Raw genomic sequence first — 23,720 nt, forward strand, 5'->3', positions numbered from 1 at the left:
GCTACAGGTTGCAAGAGTATAAAAACCAAAAATCTTGCATAGCATTTTTGTTGTTGTTTGTCGGCCTGTTGCTTTTGTCTGCCTGATCACTTCTGGTTACAGCGATGGGCAATTAATTTTTGGTGTCAACTTCTGGCTGTTTCTCCACCTCCCGCCGCTGCTGTGCTGTGGCATTTTCCTCTTCACATACCACAAAATCCAGTTTTCGTTGGCATTGTATTCATTCGCTGTTGCTGAGGCAACTTTTTTAATATGTACATATAAATGTGTTGTTGTTGTTTTTTCTTGTCTTCCTTTCTTTGCTTTAATGTTGCTGTAACATTTACGATTTCAAGGTCGTCAGACTACCAGTGCACGTTGGCTATCAAACGTTTATCTTCCCCACTACTGCAACAGCAGTTTCATTCTTCGATTTTTTCCACAAACCGAATTCACTTTTATCTCTTGCTTTCGTTTTCATCGGTTTCATCTATCGCCAACATCACAACAACCGTGCTGCTGACCGTTTTTCGCATTGTTTGTCGTACTCGTTTTTTGATTGTTGTTGCCGTTTTTCGTTTGGGTTTTCTGTTCACAAGTATTGGGGTTTAATGTTTACCCGCTGTGTGTTGTTGACGTTGGTCTCGCCTTTGCAAAATTAACACCCAAATACTAATTGGCGGTTTCATATTTTTTACTGTTATCTTCACACCACCCATAGCGAGTGTATGATATATGAACATCTACGTACAAATATATATTTTTTCCGCCAATTCAGTAAATTATTTGTGCATTGTTTGTCCCAGATGTTGAAATTGACAGAATATTTCTCAACGTTCACATTTTGGATTTGAATTGTAAAAGGATCAGGAGATTGGGCTTGGTAACATCATTTTTTTTATATTCTTGTATTCCAAACTAGCTGACCCCGCAGCCGTTGTCCTGCGTGAAATTATATGCTTTGAAATGAAAAAAGTTGAAATTATATTGTGTCGAAAATGATTTATTTTCGATTTTTCTACATTTTTTTAATGTAGCGCAGCTTAATAAACATAATTTTTTCGATTTCTGTTCTGGTGCGTAAATATACAGAGAAGATGGGTTTCCAACTCGTCAATACGCCACATATGTATATATGTCCCGATTTCCTTGTGTCCAGTTGATTGTCAACGCAAAGGCAATTTTCCCTGGAAATTGAATACGTTTGAAATGAAATGGATGTCCCTTGTATTCGATAACTGCGTCATAATCAGTCGGGTTCCATTACACAGTTTCGGCGCATGAAGATTGTGAAACATAATAATGACAGATCCAACTTTGAGACGCAAATGATGCTGGGGCATACCAAGGCTCTCCAAAGAATTTGGAAATTCCACTGGATAATTTACGGTTTCGTCTTTCTTGTCAAGACGATCGATCGATTTATATGAGCGCAAACCTCCCGAAATTTGACTTTGAATCTTCCAGTTTAAGTCATTAACATCAGTATTTTTGGCAACTAAAATTGCGCGTGCACTCAAGCAATTGCAGTTACGATAATTTTGCCAATGTGCAGATAAACATTCGTGATGAGTTCATCTTCCGTTGAAATGAATTGACAAAAGGGATGTGAAATTGATATCAAACCACCGGTAGTATCAACCGGAATTAACCCATTTCCAATTTTTAGTGAAGACGATGTAAAATGTCATCGGCAATGTCATTTTTTCGTATCCCATAATTAACGCGAATTTGAAGGCTGATATGTCGAAATGATCTTCGCGAAAAGTATGCGAACTAACTAGGCATGCGAAGTAACTATCGCATTGTCCTTCGTCTGTTTCCAGTGATTATCATGTTCCAGCAAATGCAACTGCTGGCATGCTTCTCAAAAAGTTGCACACACTGTACCATTCAACTTCGATGCGTTGTTAACGTCGATATTCACGCCTCTAAATGCTAAATGTTCTGCCATTGTCGTCTGGTGAGCGACGCCGATACAGTGAATATCCATCATTTCCCATTTCCGTTTCCGAAAGAAAAGCACATGAGTAGTGTTTTGTGCATTTATTGTCAGACATACAAACCAAAGTGGGATTGTAAGGTTCCCAAAGTCCATGAACCATATTGGTTTTCACCACTTCGTATAATTCTGGATCTACATATCTCTGAATCAGGAATTTCCGCTGAAATGATTTCATCAATTTGATCTGGTGTAATCACCATCGGCATCCAAGGAAGAATGTGTGCGTGCGGCAACACGCAACAGAATACATTCAGCATCTAACAGCATTATATGTATATACCATAGGTTGCTTCAAGATAAAGACCGTCAAACATCGCAGCTATTGTTGAAAAAGTCGTGCTGTGACATCGTGACGATCACTTGCTAATTGACCGCGATCCATAATTCCGCACGTACATATGTCATCGCATTTCTTGAGTACTTTTTGCCTTTCTATGGGCTGCCATACGTTGATGGCAAAAAGAACGCCGACAAATATTAGCGCGACCTCTTCGTGGCTTCGTAACAAAGTTTCAATCAGTAATTGATCACTTCGTCTGAAACACACATAAAGTTTTCACTGAATAATTTTCAATAATTTTTTCTTTGGATAGCCGGAATAAAAAAGCCGCAATTGAACGATTCAAATAATTTATAAATCAAAATATTGAAAAACAAAACAAACAAAAATTGAAAAAAATGTGTATGAAAAATGTTAATTTTTGGAATTGTCCAAATTTCCGACTTCTGCCCAAGAAAAGTATAAGGTATTTGTTTCTAAACCTTTCCCGATCCACAACAAACAACCTTTAAAAATTTCATCACTAACAAACAAGCATTCATTTTTATATATGTATGTACGTATGTATGTAACGTTTGTATGGGGAAAAGAAAAATTCTGTTTTAGGGGTTTTCCGGAAATTATTCGAATTTTTCTAGCCGTAAAAACCATCTTTGAACTTCAACGAACATTTAAGAAAAAGAATTGGCCAAATTGGTCCAGGCGTTATTGAGTTATGAGCGTACATACATTTTGGCGATTCATTTTTATTTATATAGATTTTGATATAATTTTAAAACTTTGTGCAATTAGGAAAAAAATATTAAAACTTGTCTTCAGCGAATGACTGTTAATGGCTTCATTCAACTCATGGCGTAATCCCGAAGCGTTTTTTTCTGTTATGAAAATAAAAAGACAGAGGGAACCAAATCTGGTAAATACGGTGACTGAGCGAAAAGATTGTTTCCCGTAGACCAAATCGAATTCATGATGATCCACAGCACGGTTATCAAAAAAAAAAAAAAAACAATTAGCAACGCCTTGATATTTAAAGGGCCTTAGCATGGTTTTTTTTTCAGTTTTGCCACATTTTCGGATCGCCATTCGCTCGATTGTCACCGTCATCAGTCATGATGGTCTGGATAAGTGAAGGGTCCCCAGTTACGTTGTCAAGCCATTCTTTTACCCGATGATGTAGGTCTTTTGGCAAGAGTCTATCTCTTGCCAATTTCATACCTGAAATATTAACCAAAATGGCTTAGTCGAGCCATTTTTTTCAAGCTTTTTCAATGTTTCCATCATTAATTGGATGGACGAGCCACATGAGGTAAGCTTTCGATGATCATGCAGACGGACTAAAACACTTTTGCAACATTTTTACCGATTGCGTAGCTCCTTAAAAACTGAGGTAGTATCAAGATGAAACTCTATTTTTTGACGGTCACCAAAGCAGAAAAGTAACGTATATGCTGTCGAAGCGCTCTTTCATATGATTTCACTGTAGAATTGCTGTTCCAAAATCAATAATCAAATCACCGATCCAACCTACTTCATTTCCATTTTTCTACGAAAACGTATTTTTTAATTAGGCTAAACAATAATATTGCCTGTAAATTTGTTCACAGTTATAAAATTATTTAAAGAAAACATATAGTATTTAAAGTATAAAATTATATAAAATACCGAAAGATACCATGAAATAATAACACATACGTATAACATAGTTTTAGGCGGTCAAAGTTATAAAGCTCAAATTTATAAAATGTACTAAACTTAACTTCCACATCCACTTGCTAATAATCTTAACTTAAAAGCTCCCAAAGCTCTTTTCTAATTAAATGTTAACGTTGGTCTCCTTTACTATTTTTTAACAGCCGTTGGCATTAGCTTACTGTTAGAAACACGATTGAAGCTTAAAAGCTTAACCCAAATCGCTTTCGGATACAATGTATGCTAATCTATGCAAATAATATGCGCCCAAACAACATTAATCAGTGGCATGTGATTTTGAATGATAAAAATATTCAAATAGGTCTACGGTATTTTTATGAAAGCAAAACATAGCAAACAGTTAGTTTTGTTTTCGCAGATTCGTTAACACTATTCTACACCAAATAATTTCGTAATACTGGTAATCATCAATATATGTATTTGCTCCTTAAAGCATCAAAAGACTAGAAATATAGTATCAAAATTTCAATTTACTATGAGAGCACGGGACTAAAAATTCTATATTTTATAAAAATATAAAGTATATACATACAGCTGTTGACAACTAATAAGAAACGCTACGTATTTAGTTTGAAGTAAATGGTATTATTTTCCAATAATCCACTTATTTTTATTATTTTTTCACTCATTTTATTGAAACTTACGTTAAACTTAAACTCTAATAGTACATTTTTTAATTAAAAATCCTTTTTTTTGAAGATTTTTACAAAAATGTGTAGAACCAACGATTTGAGTGCGACAGCTAATTACCAACAAAAATATTTTATAAGCAAAAAATACTGTTATTAAAAAAATGCTTACTTTCAGTTAGTATTCTGTTACTTAAACCTTTTACTTTAATACTGCCTCACGATTGCGAATTGACGTTATAAGACTCTGACATCGCACCAGTATGGTCCTAATTTCATCAAAAAGAACATCTATATTGATGACATTTTTGGTACCTACAGCTTTTTTGACATCAACCCAGATGTGTTCTCTTCAGGACACTCCAAAACATTCATGGAGTTTCAACAAAAAACTTTTGTGTCAACTTTCCCGTATGCTTTGGATTGTTATTTTGTTGGAAACCTACACCATTTCAGGAAAAACATTCCCATACCATGATTGATCCTCCACCATGCTCCACCACGCGTGAAACATAGAGAGGATCAAATTATTGATAGATTGGTCGGCGAATATACCTTCAACCATCAGGAACTATGCGATTAATTTGCCATTGATTTGTTGTCCAAGATCTACGCGTTGTTTACTTTGAATTTTAGTCAGAAGTGGTTTCCTGCGTGCTGCCCTACCGTGAAGTCCAAATTCGACCAAACGCCGGGAAACTGTTTTCTTAGATATATTCGTCTTGAGCAGCATTTTCTCATTAAAAAACTTGAATAATACACTTTAATATATTTTATGCCACAACTTTGAAATACATCCTTACCAGAAATCAATAATATTACTAATAAAAATTAGCACTAGAAGAAATTTTAATTTTTTAAACACCTGTTTCTAATTAGCTTTCGCACTTAATTCACCTTCGATATTGTACCGCATTTACTATTTGGAAAAGAATTAACAGAACTTCAACTGCGCAACTACAAAACTGAGCAAATTTAGTAGTACTCGTACATAAAGTAACACAAACAATGCAAGGCTTTTGGGAATATAAATAACGGTATACCAAAAAATTTAATCATTATACTCATCAGCACCTTATAAAAAGGGAGCGTTTCGAATTAGCTGTCAACAGCTGTATATATACCTTAAATTATCCTTGGTTATTTTTTCCTGGTTTACCCTAAAGACACTTATGTTTTGAAGTATTAAATAAGACACGTTGTGTCCCATCTTAAAGAGCTCGAACTCCTGCATTCCTATTAGAATTTCTAAATTGTATATGTTCCGTTCCTTCTTGTTGCAAACCCGGATATGTCTATTTAGCTATAAACCGACTTTAAGTCCATTCTGTCCTATGAGACATGTTAACCGTTGAATTTGACTTAAATAATTTCTGGGTTACACGACCACGTTAAAAATCACTGCCAAAAGATTCTTCTTCTTCTTAATTGGCGTAGACACCGCTTACGCGATTACAGCCGAGTTAACAACAGCGCGCCAGTCGCTTCTTCTTTTCGCTAAGTGGCGCCAATTGGATATTCCAAGCGAAGTCAGATCCTTCTCCACTTGGTCCTTCCAACGGAGTGGAGGTCTTCCTCTTCCTCTGCTTCTCCCGGCGGGTACTGCGTCGAATACTTTCAGAGCTGGAGTGTTTTCATCCATCCGGACAACATGACCTAGCCAGCGTAGCCGCTGTCTTTTAATTCGCTGAACTATGTCAATGTCGTCGAATATCTCGTACAGTTCATCGTTCCATAGAATGCGATATTCCCCGTGGCCAATGCGCAAAGAACCATAAATCTTTCGCAGAATTTTTCTCTCGAAAACTCGTAACGTCGACTCATCGGTTGTTGTCATCGCCCAAGCCTCTGCACCATACAGCAGGACGGGAATTATGAGCGACTTATACAGTTTAGCTTTTGTTCGTCGAGAGAGGACTTTACTTTTCAATTGCCTACTCAGTCCGAAGTAGCACCTGTTGGCAAGAGCAATCCTGCGTTGGATTTCCAGGCTGACATTGTTGGTGGTGTTATCTACACCTTCAAAGTTATGACTGTCAGCAGTGGCGTGAGAGCCAAGCCGCGAGTGCGACGACAGTTTGTTTGATGACAGGAGATATTTCGTTTTGCCCTCGTTCACTGCCAGACCCATTTTCTGTGCTTCCTTGTCCAGTCTGGAGAAAGCAGAACTAACGGCGTGGGTGTTGAGGCCGATAATATCAATATCATCAGCATACGCCAGCAGCTGTACACTCTTATAGAAGATGGTACCTTCTCTATTTAGTTCTGCAGCTCGAACTATTTTCTCCAGAAGCAGGTTGAAGAAGTCGCACGATAGGGAGTCGCCTTGTCGGAAACCTCGAACAGCTCGAAGAGGTCTTTCCCAATCCTGACGGAGCTTTTGGTGTTACTCAACGTCAGCTTACACAGCCGTATTAGTTTTGCGGGGATACCAAATTCAGACATCGCGGCATAAAGGCAGCTCTTTTTCGTGCTGTCGAAAGCAGCTTTGAAATCGACGAATAGGTGGTGTGTGTCGATTCTTCTTTCACGGGTCTTTTCCAAGATTTGGCGCATGGTGAATATCTGGTCGGTTGTTGATTTTCCAGGTCTGAAGCCACACTGATAAGGTCCAATCAGTTTGTTGACGGTGGGCTTTAATCTTTCACACAATACGCTCGATAGAACCTTATATGCGATGTTGAGGAGGCTAATCCCACGGTAGTTGGCGCAGATTGTGGGGTCTCCTTTTTTATGGATTGGGCATAGCACACTTAAATTCCAATCGTTGGGCATGCTTTCGTCCGACCATATTTTACAAAGAAGCTGATGCATGCTCCTTACCAGTTCTTCGCCTCCGTGTTTGAATAGCTCGGCCGACAATCCGTCGGCCCCTGCCGCTTTGTTGTTCTTCAGGCGGGCAATTGCTATTCGAACTTCTTCATGGTCGGGCAATGGAACGTCTGCTCCAACGTCATCGATTGGGGAATCGGGTTCTCCTTCTCCTGTAGTTGTGCGTTCACTGCCATTCAGCAGGCTGGAGTAGTGTTCCCTCCGTAATTTAAGTATACTCTGGGCATCGGTCACTAGATCACCTTTGGGGGTTCTACAAGAGTATGCTCCGGTCTTGAAACCTTCTGTAAACCGCCGCATTTTCTCGTACAATTTTCGAGCATTACCCCTGTCTACAAATGGATCTCGCTTCCCTTTTCAACTCTCATTATCTATCCCATCCCGCACGTGTTGTGGTCGATCGTAAGGTTGCGAGGTAGGCAGCCTGTTTTCTCTCCGCTGCGACACGGCACCTCGTCGTACCAGCTGTCCTTTTACACTTTCCGAGAACCAATGGCTTCGGTTGCAGCTGTACGTAAGGAATTTGAAATGCCGTCCCACAGTTCCCTTATACCGAGTTGTTGACGAGTGCTCTCAGAGAGCAGGAGTGCAAGCCGAGTAGAAAATCGATCGGCTGTCTGTTGTGATTGCAGCTTCTCGAAGTCGAACCTTCCTTGTGTTTCTTAGCGTGCGTTTTTTGCTGCACAAAGGCGGGTGCGAATCTTGGCTGCAACAAGATAGTGGTCTGAGTCGATGTTAGGACCTCGGAGCGCTCGCACATCTAAAACACTGGAACGTGTCGTCCGTCTATCACAACATGATCGATCTGGTTGGTAGTTTTTCGATCCGGAGACAGCCAGGTAACTTGATGAATTTTCTTATGCTGGAATCTAGTACTACAGATAACCATATTTCGGGCCTCGGCGAAGTCGATCACCCTCAACCCATTTGGGGAAGTTTCATCAACCCAAAGATATGGGGATGTCTCGTCGTGGAGCGCGCTGAAGGCATCTTTGGTCACCTCGTCCTTCTCTTACGTCGGGGCGTGGGAGCAAATCAGCGATATGTTGAAGAACCTTGCTTTGATGCGGATTGTGTCTAGACGTTCATTCACCGGAGTGCTCGGCGACGGAGTCTCTCTCCCACCACGAATCCCACACCAAACTTGCGCTCCTTTATATGGCCACTGTAGTAAATGTCACGATCCATCGCATTTCTTGGACGGCGGTGATGTCAGCCTTTATTTTCGGAGGACATCAACCAGCTGGGCAGCGGCACCTTCCCAATTAAGGGTCCGGACATTCCAGGTGCATGCCCTCATGCCAAAAAGATTACTGGAAGATATTCTCCGATCTTCTGTCGAAAAGTAACCAAAAATTAACAAAATAATGACATTTTTAAAATCAGATGAATTTTGCTCAAAATTTTAGACGTTTTTGGCCTGTCAAAGTTCGATTTCTGAAAAAACTGGTAGGTCATTATGTGAAAAACATGATAGTGATTGGGTTATGTATCTCTGAGTAAACAACGTCGTTTAAAGATAAAGTGATGGAGCTGATTGAAGACTGTAACTCAAAAACTATTTGAGATATCGATTTAAAATTTCAGTATATTATTTTTAAATGTATAACCTATGAAAATATGAAATTAACTTTTTTCTTAATTTTCACCCCCTGTGCCCCTTATTTGATTCTCTCTCTCACTTTAAAATTCTTATATAAAACCCATCGAATAATATTTGACGATTTTAAAATAAACCCAATCTAATTGTAGTCAAAATATTTAAATATTACAAAAAGTCATGCAATTGCCAGTAATGATTACATTTTGCTAAAAGCCTCCTTTTAAAATTTTTAATTGCACAAATTTCGAAATATATTACCAATTCATATCATTAATAACACCAAATTCAAAGCTTATTTATTCGCAAACTTATTAATGATTTTTTAATTAAGTCTCAAACCACATGCATTTTTGCATTATACGATTCCCCTACATGCAAAGTTAGAGGTCTTTCAAATATTTGACATCACAAGGTTCCAAAATATTGATTTGATTTATCTAACCAAAGTTATGCACAGGTGTTTATTCAAATGTATTTGACTCTAGCCTTTTTTTGCTTAAGGCTCTTGGTCTCTTTTATTGCTACTATTAAGTTCCAAATTTTAAATGATTTTTTGTTTGTGTTATTCATTCGAGTTTCTAAACGAAACCAGTATTTGAATAGTCAGTAGCGTATTATTAGAAGAATTTCAAATTATTTAAAAGAGATTGTAGGAAGTAAGCGCCAAACTTAATAAAATTCCAGAAAACAAAAGCACATACAAAAGTTCCCCACGGAGTGCAAAGAAATAGAAGCGATATTATGTAAGCATTTCGATTTTATTGTTTAAATACTTTGAGGAAATAGTGGATTTCCCCCAGGCTTTCTAATCATACCTAATTATAGCACTAAAAATTTAACAACAACAAAAACAACAATAATGATTATAGTACTAAAATATCCAAAATACATACACGCACAACAACCAAAACGCTCATACACAAAAAATACTTTCAGACTCATATGCCAAAGGTAAATGAATATAGTTAAATACACTTATTCCAAAAAGTGGATAGAAAAAATACTTTTGCATTGTTTTAGCACAAATCGTACGAAAGAATGTCAAGAGGTCAACATAACTGACGTGCTGACCATTACTATTGCTCGCTATTGCTCGCAGCAACGCGCTGTCACGACCGCCTGACATGGTTTGTACGCGCATGCGCACAAGCTACATACTACACCTCTGTGAGTGAACGATTCACGCTAGTAAAGATAATAGCTGTCTCTACACCGTACCCTCTGCCCCTGCACCCATGCAGCTCGAGCAATCAGCCCGCCAGCGATTGCAGTGATTTCGGTGATAATTTACGATTCTTCGAATTGGCTCTTGCACGCATGCGTAGGGCCGTACGTTCAGCTGTGGCACGCTCGTCTGACATGTAGATACCAGAATTGGCGGCGATGTTGGGTATTTGGCCGACCTCAGTGCGCCGTGTACCATCGGCCAGTTGGTAACTGTAAAAGCGAAAATGTGAGTTTATTTCACAATGTGTTCACATGTATTTGATTGTATGTAAGGGTGTATGTGTTTTTTGCGAAAATCCTTTCATTCGCAGAATTGACAGTGCTGATTATGTAATGGAATATGCGCAATGGCATCGATTACTTACGAGTAGCGATAACCGTCGGGCGTAGGCATATACTCGAAATCGCCCAAGTAGATTTTTGGCAAATTTATTGCCAACAACGGATTGTTGTTGTGTGCATTGCGTCTGTTGTTGTTATCGTTCTGATTATTATTGTTGTTGTTTCGAAGATTATTGGGATTGTAATTGCTGTTTAAATTGTTATGGTTATTGATGTTGTTGTAATTGCTATTCACATTGTTATTGTTGTTATTGTACTCATTATTATTGTTGTTGTTGTAATTGTTGAAATTGCCATTTTGATTGTTGTAACCGCCATGGTGGTTGTTGTAGTATTGGCGACCATAAGGATAATGCGCCTCACTGCCCACCACTACGAATGCGATCAACGCCAAGAACTGCAACTGTAAAAATTTTAATTAAAAAACAAATAACTCATTTCCAATGCGTTTTTTAGCGAAACTGTAAAATCAATCGTTTCCATCATGCTTTTTCTTGACTTCACTTCCTACTTGCTACTTACAATTTTTGTATCAATCATATTGCCAACAATTGCAACTGTTCCTCTGCGCTGCCACAAACAAAATGATTACAATTTGCAGCACAAATTTTTATTGTAGCCAAATCGCACAGCCAAATAGCCGAACAATCGTCCGCCTAATACATGTATGAGTAGTCACATTTGTTTGCTTGTCAGCACAAAAGGCAATCAAGCAAAAACAAAAAAGAAATAACCGAAAAACTATAGATAACAACTCAGCAAATTGGCAGCAGTAGACAACCAAAACAATAACAGCTGCTGCCTGTGCGCTCCTGCATTGCCCTGAGAGGCACTCAATACAGCGTCGAGAAAAACCGAAGTGCTTTTTGGCATTTTTGTGAATGTTGTTAGTAATTTACCATTTGATTATGGCTCGCAACTGTTGATTGAGTTGCTGCAAAGTTTTCTTATTACATATGCTTATTTGGCGTTTAATTGTACATGCAAGTTCGTTGCTTAAGTCTTTGGTTTTGGCTCAACGCCATTGGCTTGATTTCGTCTCGAATGCCAATCAATCAGACAAGGCGCGAAATTTGTGCGTGAAACGTGTAAACTAGCAGCACTGCAATTGACTGACGCCACTTGAGCTTATTTTCTGGTTGGAGTGTTTGTTTTTACTGCATATTATGTATATTAAAATTGTACACAAGCTGCATGCAAGCATGTAAATATGTATGTTGCTACTTCATTGCTCGTGTTTGTGGTTAATTTGTAGATATATATGTGTATGCATATGCAGACATGTCGTAACTGTACAATTTGTCAAGTACTTTGTTCCGTGGTCTTGTCGTTGACCATCGCCACAGCTGATCGCCGGTACTTGTAGCGATTTAATTTGAAAACCGCCGAAAATCCATCACATACGCAGATATTTTTAATATGCCGTGCATAAGTCAATGCCGTTCAAGAAAGTTCATCGCGTTCGAGGGAATTTCTTTTTTGCTTTATGCGTAGTACAACACTTACATACAAACAGTACGTGCTTTGAGCGTATTTCAATGTATGTATAATTACAAGACATTTTAATGAAGCTCTTCCTCTTTGCATTATTGGTATTTACTATTGACAACTCAATGTCAAATATTCAGCTTATTGAGATAAAAGTTTGACATATTTCATTGTAACAATTATAAAAATATGCATTAATCTGTTTGACACTGACCAAATTATCTGTGTATTCTGGTGGCAGCGGTTTTTAAATAAACGAAAAAATTTAATATTTTGCCAATAAAAATACTGATTTCAGAAAATTGATTTCATTAAACGCTTAACATATATAGATTTTCTTTCCACAAAACAACTATATAAATATTTGTATCGAAAGTAAAATTTTTTAGTGTAATAGTAAATGCAAAACTTTGAAGAAAAATATTTTAATTTTTAATATCAATTTTCCATTCTAAGAAGTACTAACTGCAATACTTTTAAACATTGAAATTTCAACATAATACTGTAACATTCCTTTGAGATGTTCACCTTCTCTTGAAATATGTATATATTTCACTTTTAATTCTATGGTTTATTTATAGTTTTTAATTTAATCTGAAATGACCGTAATTTAAATATTTCCTAATGTGTACTAGAGAAGAAAGTATTTTTAATATCAATTTTTCATTCAACGAAGTATAGCAGTAGTATTCAGGATCTGTAGATTAAAAAAATAAAGACCCAAGACCAAGTAATTAACTTAATTTCTAATTCAAATCCATATTCTTTTCTGTTTCTAAAGGATAAGATTTTAATTGATTTGGCCTACAAATACCGCATAATGAAGAGCAAGTAAACCGCGCCTTCCTTCAGACAGTGATATGCTACCGAAGCATTTATCTATTCACAATCACAATCATCAAATGCATAAGCAAAAGCACGAACCGCTATTACTGAGCTTATTTAAGCTTTGATCAGTTTCATTCAGCTGGTTCCGAAACCTAATTTAAGCTTTTAGTTACTCTGCAGCAACTTAAATAAATCACTAAAACAATTAAATAAAATAATTAAACGCTAAAATCTGATGTTTCCTTCTCAGCTACAAATTTTTATTATATTACCCAATACTTTTCTTCAGAAAATATCTGAAAAAGAGCAAGCAAGGCATCCCAATTCAAAAAATTGCGAGAATAGTTATCCTAAAATTTCCACTTCTGTATATAAAAAAAATCAGTTATAGCTGTGATAGATAATTTCAGAATCCTTCGATCGATCGTAGCTGTTTGACAGCTCGTGTTTCTGCCAGTGCTTTTAGGAACCAATTGACGTTTTACAACTCGTGGTTTGACTTTAAGTACATAAATACTACTAATTAACTGTGCGACATGACTCGAAGTATCTAGTGAGTCAAAACATTTTGAAGGTTTTCGGTCATGAAATTTTCCATTGGGATCATAGCCAATATTCATAATACTTACCAAAGCATTATAAAGCAAGCCACTTCGGACTCATTTTAGATAGGGAGCTTCGATGGAAACCAAACTTAGACGAAAAGAGTTAAGAAAACAGCTACAGCACTTTAAACCTGTAAAAAGATGGGGTGGCCTAGATAGGGAATAACGCTCTACACAGCAGTTGTAAGTCCGATCATGACATACGCTATTTTGAACGGTAGCCAATAATGGAAAGTGCAGCTAGTATACTATATGCATCAGTGGAGCTCTTAGAAGAACGCCAACGTATCATGAATAGAATATGCTCAATTGGCAGATATACTGAAGGAATTGTATAATAGAAACCCTCAACTCGAAGATTTGTATGGGAAATGAATCGCAACTATCGCTTTTGACGATGCTTCGAAAGCTGTGCAGATAAAACTATTTGCATTGATTAATTTCGTCGGGAGAACAAGCAGATTCAAAGAGGTGATAAGAACTAAGGGGATTTCAGTCTTCAAAAATAAGGCAACGAGAAAATATATAAACTCATATCAACCTATTGAAAACATGCTAAAATTTCAATACCAATATTATTTAGAAGAAAAACTAAAGTTAACGGAATATATTTTATCATAAAACATAAATTTATAACTGTAATCCACATACAAGTATTAACATGCGCCATAATTCCGCAATATACAATACAACAACCTAAATGTATTTCATTATCACAACTTAAAATACGTGTACACAAGTAAACTTTACAGTAGCACTAAAAAATAATACGAATACTCGCAAAAGATTTAAATTATATTCATATAGCTTCTTTTATAAGATTTCTTTTTCTGCTCAAACTTTATCGTTATGTATCTTGCGTGCAGTTACGTAGGGTTGGAAGCCATTCTTGTTCGCTTTGTAGAGCACGGTGTACTCGTAGCCATCGGCAGAGATGAAACTGTAACCACCACGATATTCCACCGGTTTCACGGTCGCTACAACCTTATCGCTCGCCTCCTCACGATTGTCACTTATCACATTTTGGGTGTTGTTGTATTTAATGTCTTCGGTGCGCGATTGGCCATTCTCTGTTTGGAAACTGTAAACCATATTTAAGACAGAGAGAGAGGAGATGAAAGGAGCAACCCGTTAGTTTTTTCTATATAAATCATAATTCTATAAGCGAAATATTTCTAGTGAATTTCCAAAATTAATTTAAGAAGTCTGTTAATTTGTGTTTGTCGCTATCCAGCAAAATGATATCATAATCCGAATATAAACAAACATTTCATATAGAGCGAAAATAATTTGCATAAAAGAAAGAAAGGCACACAGCCAATGCTTGATAAGAAAGAAAGCAAGAATTCTTAATGAACTGATTTATTTGCTTTAATAAGTTGTTGTTTTTGCTCGCCTGATTTTTTATGTACACTCACCCGAAATGCAATAACTGTTCGCCATTTTCCCGACTTTCGATGACCATCGCATGCAGGGTTTGCGCGATCAAAATCAGGGCAATGATGTAGATCTGTGATAAAAGAAAAAATCTCATTGTCAGTAACTTTTTATTCTCATCTGAAATTCGAGTGAGTCATTTCGCTTTGTTGTTTAATTGCGCAACAAAAACTGGGATTGCTTATTTGTTTAGTTTCCTGTGACATCTTAATTACGCTTTATTAATCCATTTTTAGTCTTTAATAGGAATATGCTTTTAAGAATTTGATTACTGGTTATAACATAAATTTTTGAAAATATTTTTCGTATGAAGGTTAATTATATAATGGCAATCCTATTGACCAAATGAACGGGTTTTGCAGAAAGTGAAGTACGTTGTTTTTAACTTAACTAATTAGTAACGGCTTTGTTAAGAAATATTAATTCTTTGGTGGGTAATTTACACACCAAAACGCAATTTTAAGTATGCCACTGATGTTTAACACTTCAGTTTTGATATAATTTTTTCCAATTAAATAAATTATATCATCGTCATTTGACATTGTCAGATTAACATGCTTTAGGTTAAACATGCATCATTTTGTTGGATAGGTAGGTAAAGTAGCTGTCTGACGACACACCAAGGTCATTAAATGCCCCATTTTGAAACCACTGGGACTAAAATACCCTCCCCTGTTCTTCTGATAAAGTTCATCAGTACAAAATGTTTTAACAGTGCAATTTTCAAAACGTCGTCGGGAAACCTTCGGCCAATAGATGCGATTCTTTTCCTATAAAAAGCTTTGCATTCCCAAATTCGCATTCGCCTTATATGGTGCTCCTAGCCTACTGGCGTATCTGCCAATAAGACAGTGATCTGTTCGCACTCCTACTAGAATTCTTATATCATTCCTTTTGAATTTTACAAGTCGGCATGCAATCAATCTTTCACTAACTTTGATGAAACTCTAAGAGAGATTTCCCAAACGCCTGGCTATCTTCATATATAAATATATAGTATCCCTTGTTGTGAGCAAACTCTTTGTTAAGACAAGAAGACTTTCTTTAATTGCTATTATCTCCGCTTGGAAGACACTGTAGTGGTCTGGCAGACGAATTGCGATTTTGGTAAATAAAGCTAAAAAGACACCACCTCCCGATTGATCATAAAGTTTGAAACCATATCTGTATATGCTTATCCCTGCGTCCCTGTCCACATCATCCCTTTCACACTCTTTTCTGGAAGGGAACGCAATATTGGGGACCGAATTTAAGTTCAATTAGTTTAGTGCCTGACTTGCCGTTATTCTAATACCTCTGATGCAAATACTAACAGCTCTTTGTATGCTTTCCGTACGCCATTTTCGTTTCGTAAGTGACCCTCTCTTATTACCAGTAAACATGTGTCTTAAAAGTGAATTCGTTCCGGTTCAGCAGCGATTCGCAAATGAATTATCGGTCCATGTTTCTTCGAAAACAGCGTGGTACCCATAATAACTTATCCCTTAACTTCAAAATTACCGAAACGAAATCGAAACCGTTGTTTGCTGATGTTCATCTTTGATACGTGCTCGGAGAATACCGATTCAAGAAAACACGAAACTTTCTAAAAAGTTTTTTTGGTACTCCACGAAATGTAGATTCCTAAAGCCATCTATTGGAGAAATAGTAGATTTCTTTTTACAAGACCTATTTAATGTTGTCTTTCAGAAACATATGTCAAAGATTTGGCATGGAACTAAGCCCATAAATCTATTTGTTTAGTTAGTTTGCCAAATTTTTTATTGATGCCTGGATGGTGGGAATAAAAAGGCTGACCTATGTCTTCACTAATTCCCATTTATAAATTGTACTATTATTAAAACGTTTTTTGTTTTTACTTACCATTTGGACCTTCATTTTCACGTAAAATTTAATCAAAATTAAATTTTTTTTCTCAAAATATACAGTAAATCTCTGAGAACTTCTGATCACTATTCCTTGTTTTTATCGTTCAGCACTTTTAAGCACTTCACTCTGAAGAAATGCGCTTGAATGATGTGTTCTCCTTAAGTTTTGCAATCAAACTAAACTAGTTCGTTTCATTAAGCGACTCTAAAAAGTGTTAGACAGGTAAACTTGCGTTCTCAACTTTTTTATACGCACACACACATAATCGTACAAAATACCGCTTAAATATTTGCCTTTTCTTAAGAAATGTGTTCGTATGATTGTGTTGTGTATGTGTGTCTTTTCTTTTGTTTTGACTTCACTTAGAGCTTATGCTAATGAGCAAGAGCATAAGCTACCAATGGATGGATCATTTAAACCGGCGAAATACAATAATAATAGATTACGTCATTATTTATTGGACAAGTTTCTCCAGACTGGCCACAATACATGTAGAGGCGGAGAGATTCGCAAACAGAGAAAAAGATAATACAAGAAACAACAAATTCAAATGATCATCCACACATTTTTCAAGAGCATAGAAAGAAAACAAAAGATTTGCGAAATGCCAATTGTGTTTGAAGTTTCCCGTTTGTAAATACAATTGCTTACAATGTGTCTGAGAACTGAAAACAATACATTTATTGGCTCAAGCATTAGGGTGACGAAATTTCATCCCAAAACAATAAAATGAAATAATATCAAAATGTCATTGAAAATCGGTGGTGTATTTCAAGAGAGTTTAGAAATCGTTATTATTATTTCCCATTAAATTCTCTATGTGTTTCTTAAGAAATTGTCTCAACTTACTTTTCGTACACTTTCATTAGAAGGACTCCACTTATACAATTTATTTTGATATATGACGGATTATGGCAGTTTGATCTCCCATTGAAGATAACAAAACTGCATAAAACTTATTTCAAATAAGTTATTATTTTTAAAATGATCTATAATATAAATTACATGGTTATTTAATATTTTACAAGGTCAATGAACAAATTCTCATCAGACAAAGTCAAAACTCCCCGAATGTTTCAGATATGTAAATATTTTAGTAAATATCATACGTTTATTGAAGCGACTAAATAATTGCTCATTAATTTTCGAGTCTCACCATACTTCCACATCGTACGAGTAAACTATTGTGTTCGCTTATTGATAGACATTTTTCTTACTATTTATTTATATTTGTAAAAGTAAATGTTGGTATTTACTTACGTTAAAATTTATTGTTTTCATTTGTTTGTTTTCGTTAAATCTGCTAATTTATGTCCAAATCGAATATTGAACAAATGTGTACAGAAATTCGTTTATCAACGACTGACTTATGGCGTCGTTATTGCGTAAATTGATTGTTGAAGCGCAACTACTCTTATTTGTGGCATTTTCGTATTGTCTAATATTGGAAAATCAATTAATTATTTTAACTTAACTGAGCGTCTATTCACAAACAAATTGATTAACCTTTTGGCGTTGAAAGCGTGTGAAAAGCAAGTGAGAGAATCTACATATATTGGTTCATGAAAATAAAAGAGAATTCAACTCAATATATGGACGTTTTTAATATTTTTACCCTAAACTGGGTATACAAATTTGTCACGAAAATCTGTATCGGAAACCCTAACAAATATATATATAAATCCTCGTGACGAGCTGAGTCGATTTAACCCTGTCCGTCTGTATATCTACGAAATAGTCCCAGATATCGATCTAAAATTTTGAACATGTTCTTTACTCTTCGGAACCGCCGATATCGGACCACTATATCATACCAACCCCATTCGAGAAATTTTGCATGGGCTATTGACCAAGGCAACGGTGCAATCTCTGAAGAAATTGTTCAGATAGAATCATTAGAGCATGTAGCTACCTTACAAGCTGTCCGATGAAAGTTTTTGTAAGGAATCTCTTGTATTTGTGAAGGGTATTTAGTTAACGTTTTTCTTGTTTTTTCTTCCTTTTTACAATTGAACATAAATATCCTGCAAAATATAATCAAATACATATCTCCTAAATTTCGGAAGCAGAGACCATTAAGAAAGCCTGTTGTGTTATGTCGATAGGTGCTTTTGAGTTGACCGTTGTTGGTCCGATAAAAAAGCTAGTCTGTTCCGCTTACTTAGATCTAAATATAGTTGGAAAAGACGAATATATATATTTGCAAGCAGCATACGTGGAGGATGGAATCATGTGCAGAAGTTCACGCAAGTGAGGAAAGTTCTCTGATGCCATTCTGCCATTCACTTGGGAGTGGCCAGAAACGATTCTTTTACATATGACTCAAGCAGCTCACGACTTCCGGTCTTTGACCAAGTATCCTCTGGGTAGCCTAAGAACATCCGTTTGAAGGCGAGTTAAAGTGAGAAGGCGAAACATCCCCACCGCAGGGTTGTGCGATGGGTTTGGGACCCGCCACGTAAAAAATCTTACCAATAAAAATTAACAATCAGCCTCGGATGAGTGACCCCCCTTTTGATGACGACCATGGCAAACGAAATAAGGGCATGCACCTGGAATGTCCGGTCCCTTAATTGGGAAGGTGCCGCTGCCCAGCTTGCCATATAAAGGAGCGCAAGTTTGGTGTGGGATTCGTGGTGGGATAGAGACTCCCCAAATGGGTTGAGGCTGATCGACTTCGCCGGGGCCCGAAATATGATTATCTGTACTACTAGATTCCAGCACAAGAAAATACATCAAGCTAACTGGCTGTCTCCGAATCGAAAAGCCACCAACCAGATCGATCATGTTGTGATAGACGGAAGACACGTCTCCAGTATTCTAGACGTGCGTACGCTCCGAGGTCTTAACATCGACTCGGACCACTATCTTGTTGCAGCCAAGATTTGCACCCGCCTCTGTGCAGCAAAAAACGCACGTCAACAAACACAAGGAAGGTTCGACATCGAAAAACTGCAATCACAACAGACAGTCGATCGATTTTCTACTCAGCTTGCACTCCTGCTCTCTGAGAGCAATTGTCAACAACTCGGTATAAGGGAACTGTGAGACGCCATTTCAAACTCCTTACAGCTGCAACCAAACCATTGGTTTCCGGAAAGTGCAAAAGAACAGCTGGTACGACGAGGTGCCGTGTCGCAGCGGAGAGAAAACAGACTACCTACCTCGCAACGTTACGACCGACCACAACACGTGAGGGATGGGATAGATACCGAAAGTTGAAGAGGGAAGCGAGACGCATTTGTAGACAGGGGTAATGCTCGAAAATTTTACGAAAAAATGCGGCGGCTTACAAAAGATTTCAAGACCGGAGCATACTCTTGTAGAACCCCCAAAAGTGATCTAGTGACCGATGCCCAGAGTATACTTAAATTATGGAGGGAACACTACTCCAGCCTGCTGAATGGCAGTGAACGCACAACTACAGGAGAAGGAGAACCCGATTCCCCAATCGATGACGTTGGAGCAGACGTTCCATTGCCCGACCATGAAGAAGTTCGAATAGCAATTGCCCGCCTGAAGAACAACAAAGCGGCAGAGGCCGACGGATTGCCGGCCGAGCTATTCAAACACGGAGGCGAAGAACTGGTAAGGAGCATGCATCAGCTTCTTTGTAAAATATGGTCGGACGAAAGCATGCCCAACGATTGGAATTTAAGTGTACTATGCCCAATCCATAAAAAAGGAGACCCCACAATCTGCGCCAACTACCGTGGGATTAGCCTCCTAAACATCGCATATAAGGTTCTATCGAGCGTATTGTGTGAAAGATTAAAGCCCACCGTCAACAAACTGATTGGACCTTATCAGTGTGGCTTCAGACCTGGAAAATCAACAACCGACCAGATATTCACCATGCGCCAAATCTTGGAAAAGACCCGTGAAAGAAGAATCGACACACACCACCTATTCGTCGATTTCAAAGCTGCTTTCGACAGCACGAAAAAGAGCTGCCTTTATGCCGCGATGTCTGAATTTGGTATCCCCGCAAAACTAATACGGCTGTGTAAACTGACGTTGAGTAACACCAAAACCTCCGTCAGGATTGGGAAAGACCTCTTCGAGCTGTTCGAGGTTTCCGACAAGGCGACTCCCTATCGTGCGACTTCTTCAACCTGCTTCTGGAGAAAATAGTTCGAGCTGCAGAACTAAATAGAGAAGGTACCATCTTCTATAAGAGTGTACAGCTGCTGGCGTATGCTAATGATATTGATATCATCGGCCTCAACACCCGCGCCGTTAGTTCTGCTTTCTCCAGACTGGACAAGGAAGCACAGAAAATGGGTCTGGCAGTGAACGAGGGCAAAACGAAATATCTCCTGTCATCAAACAAACAGTCGTCGCACTCGCGACTTGGCTCTCACGCCACTGCTGACAGTCATAACTTTGAAAGTGTAGATAACACCACCAACAATGTCAGCCTGGAAATCCAACGCAGGATTGCTCTTGCCAACAGGTGCTACTTCGGACTGAGTAGGCAATTGAAAAGTAAAGTCCTCTCTCGACGAACAAAAGCTAAACTGTATAAGTCGCTCATAATTCCCGTCCTGCTGTATGGTGCAGAGGCTTGGGCGATGACAACAACCAATGAGTCGACGTTACGAGTTTTCGAGAGAAAAATTCTGCGAAAGATTTATGGTCCTTTGCGCATTGGCCACGGGGAATATCGCAATCGATGGAACGATGAACTGTACGAGATATACGACGACATTGACATAGTTAAGAAGAAGAAGAAGAGCCCGAAAGTAAACATTAGTGGACTATATAGATGTCAGTTCATAATGAGCCGAATTCAAAAAAAGGTGTTCGCGCACGAAGCATTTACAGCAAACCGTTGCCTGTTTTTTCAGAAAAACTGAATATATCGCAACCATACCACTAGAACAATTCATAACAGTAAACCGAAGACGGATTTCTCTTCACCACGAAATTGAGAGCGCTCATACATCAACTGAAACAACTGCATTTTCGAATACTCAAAACATCAATTTCATGAGTCGTACACCGTAGTTCTGAAGAGATTATCAATCAATAAAATTTGCTTTTGTTCTCTCTCCGCAAATATAAAAAGCAACCTACGTATTACGATGGGAAACACTTTAGGCACGGATTATATTTGTCATACACCTTTTTGCACGAAAACTACGTTTTATAAAGAAAAACTTTTTTTTTAACTCAACATTTAATTAAAAGTTTTTTACTTTATTATTTAAATCATTATTTTTTTTATTATCGTTACTAAAAAAAAGTGATCAAACGAAGGTATACTAAATTTCATGTAATCATCACCTTATGAACGTATAATAACTGTTAACTACTTATTTATTTATATGAACAAAATTGAAATCCTAATAAAGATAACCAGGATTTGGAGCAGGTGGGCCACCACCTCCATTGCAGCTAGAAGGACAGCCACCGCCACCGCCATTAGGACAACCGCTACCGCTATCACCACCATCACCAGGATGTCCGCCACCAGCAGCAATCTTATCCAATGCATCTTGTATCTCTGGCGGTATCGGTGGTGGTGTGGGCAAATGATCGCCTTGCGGTTGAAACCCATTCTCATCGGCTGTGTAGGTGACAAGGAATGATTGACCCTCCGGGCTGGTGTAGGAGAAGGAGCCCTCCGCAGTTAAAACTGCATTACAAGGATCATCGGCGTTTTTCACATAACCGGACTCCTGTGCATTAATGCCGTTACCGGTTTCATATTCGTACTACAATTATAATTTGAAAATTAATTCACAATTATTTTTGAAGCTCTAATTTGCCGTGTTTACTTGATATGAACCGTCGATGTTAACTTTGGACTCCAATTTGATGATTGGTATCTCAGAACCAGCACCGGGTGCACCACCACCACCACCGCCACCAAAAGAACCACCACCACCGCTCGGCGGCGGATACGAATAGCCTCCACTAGGTGGTGCTGGTGGTCTTGGTGGCGGTGCCGGTGGACCACCTTTTGGATAACCACGTGGTACCGCCAAAGCGCTCCCGAAAAAGCAACAAATCACAACTGTCAACTATAACGCAGATTTAAGAAAAAATTTACTATTACTATAACACCAAAAGTATCACTATTTTTTACAACAAACACACCTGCACGCTTGGCATACTTATTGAAGAGCTCCTTGCTCTGTTTATCTATTTTGCTGAAAAAAAATTATGAAAAGTCGCACCGCTGCCAACTACCGAAATTGCACTGACTTGAGCAACTAGTGGGGATTTGATTTTATAAACTAAGACATCCCAGCCACACTTTTATGCTTTAGATGAATTACACCGATTGATTGATCCTCACGCACCAAAGGTCAGCTGGAGGCTAGTAAAGCAGACGAAGAAGTTCGGAAACTGGTAAAGACATTAACACTGAGAAAATTATGTTTTTATCAAGATTATCAAAAGACTTCTAAACGGTTCGAAATCAGTGATGTTTTAGCTTTTGGTGGCAAAGTTGTCTTATTGGTCATCTCATGAAGTTAATTATTTTTTGCATAGTTTCTTGATGAGCTTGCATTTAGTTAAGGGATCGTCTCAGTTTAACACTCCGAAAAATCCTATTTATTGTAGCCTAAGTCATTCAGTTATGGTTGTATGGTTTCATAGTTAGGAAATCCTCTTAAAGCTCATAACATAAAAAATAGAGAAGAAGTTGACCTCCACAGTTCGTAATTATAAGTATAGCTGAGGCTCTAAACATCTTTTCTGGATCAGTTTAAAACGTTATAATAGATGAAAACAGGATCCATTTGGATAGTTAAGAACAATGTTGCATTGTGAGATCTTTTGGTGACATTCTACACTTTATTCACAAGATTTTAGTCACTTCGAAATTTTCCTATTTCCGCAAGAAATCGTTGCTCCGATTAATGTTTCGGAA

General features: G+C 37.8%; 3 protein-coding genes across 3 annotated transcripts; all 3 read right to left on the minus strand.

Annotated features, from left to right (window-relative positions):
- Window positions 1-10,288: 10,288 nt before the first annotated feature.
- On the minus strand, window positions 10,289-11,169 carry LOC126762748 (putative uncharacterized protein DDB_G0272516). The gene is made up of 3 exons (XM_050479738.1): window positions 11,130-11,169; window positions 10,631-11,010; window positions 10,289-10,475 (listed from the first exon to the last, which is right to left on the minus strand). Exons 1-3 carry the CDS (start codon window positions 11,145-11,147, stop codon window positions 10,289-10,291), a joined length of 585 nt encoding a protein of 194 aa, XP_050335695.1. The 5' UTR covers window positions 11,148-11,169.
- Window positions 11,170-14,120: 2,951 nt separating this feature from the next.
- On the minus strand, window positions 14,121-17,003 carry LOC126761587 (endocuticle structural glycoprotein SgAbd-5). The gene is made up of 3 exons (XM_050477896.1): window positions 16,829-17,003; window positions 14,947-15,038; window positions 14,121-14,609 (listed from the first exon to the last, which is right to left on the minus strand). The coding sequence occupies exons 1-3, from the start codon at window positions 16,841-16,843 to the stop codon at window positions 14,363-14,365; spliced, it is 354 nt and encodes a 117-aa protein (XP_050333853.1). The 5' UTR covers window positions 16,844-17,003; the 3' UTR covers window positions 14,121-14,362.
- Window positions 17,004-22,182: 5,179 nt separating this feature from the next.
- Window positions 22,183-22,954, minus strand: LOC126761568 (endocuticle structural glycoprotein SgAbd-8). Its single transcript, XM_050477872.1, has 3 exons — window positions 22,940-22,954; window positions 22,618-22,863; window positions 22,183-22,554 (listed from the first exon to the last, which is right to left on the minus strand). The coding sequence occupies exons 1-3, from the start codon at window positions 22,952-22,954 to the stop codon at window positions 22,183-22,185; spliced, it is 633 nt and encodes a 210-aa protein (XP_050333829.1).
- Between the last annotated feature and the right edge of the window lie 766 nt (window positions 22,955-23,720).

Source organism: Bactrocera neohumeralis, chromosome 6 (genome assembly GCF_024586455.1).
Source record: "Bactrocera neohumeralis isolate Rockhampton chromosome 6, APGP_CSIRO_Bneo_wtdbg2-racon-allhic-juicebox.fasta_v2, whole genome shotgun sequence".
Taxonomy (NCBI): domain Eukaryota; kingdom Metazoa; phylum Arthropoda; class Insecta; order Diptera; family Tephritidae; genus Bactrocera; species Bactrocera neohumeralis.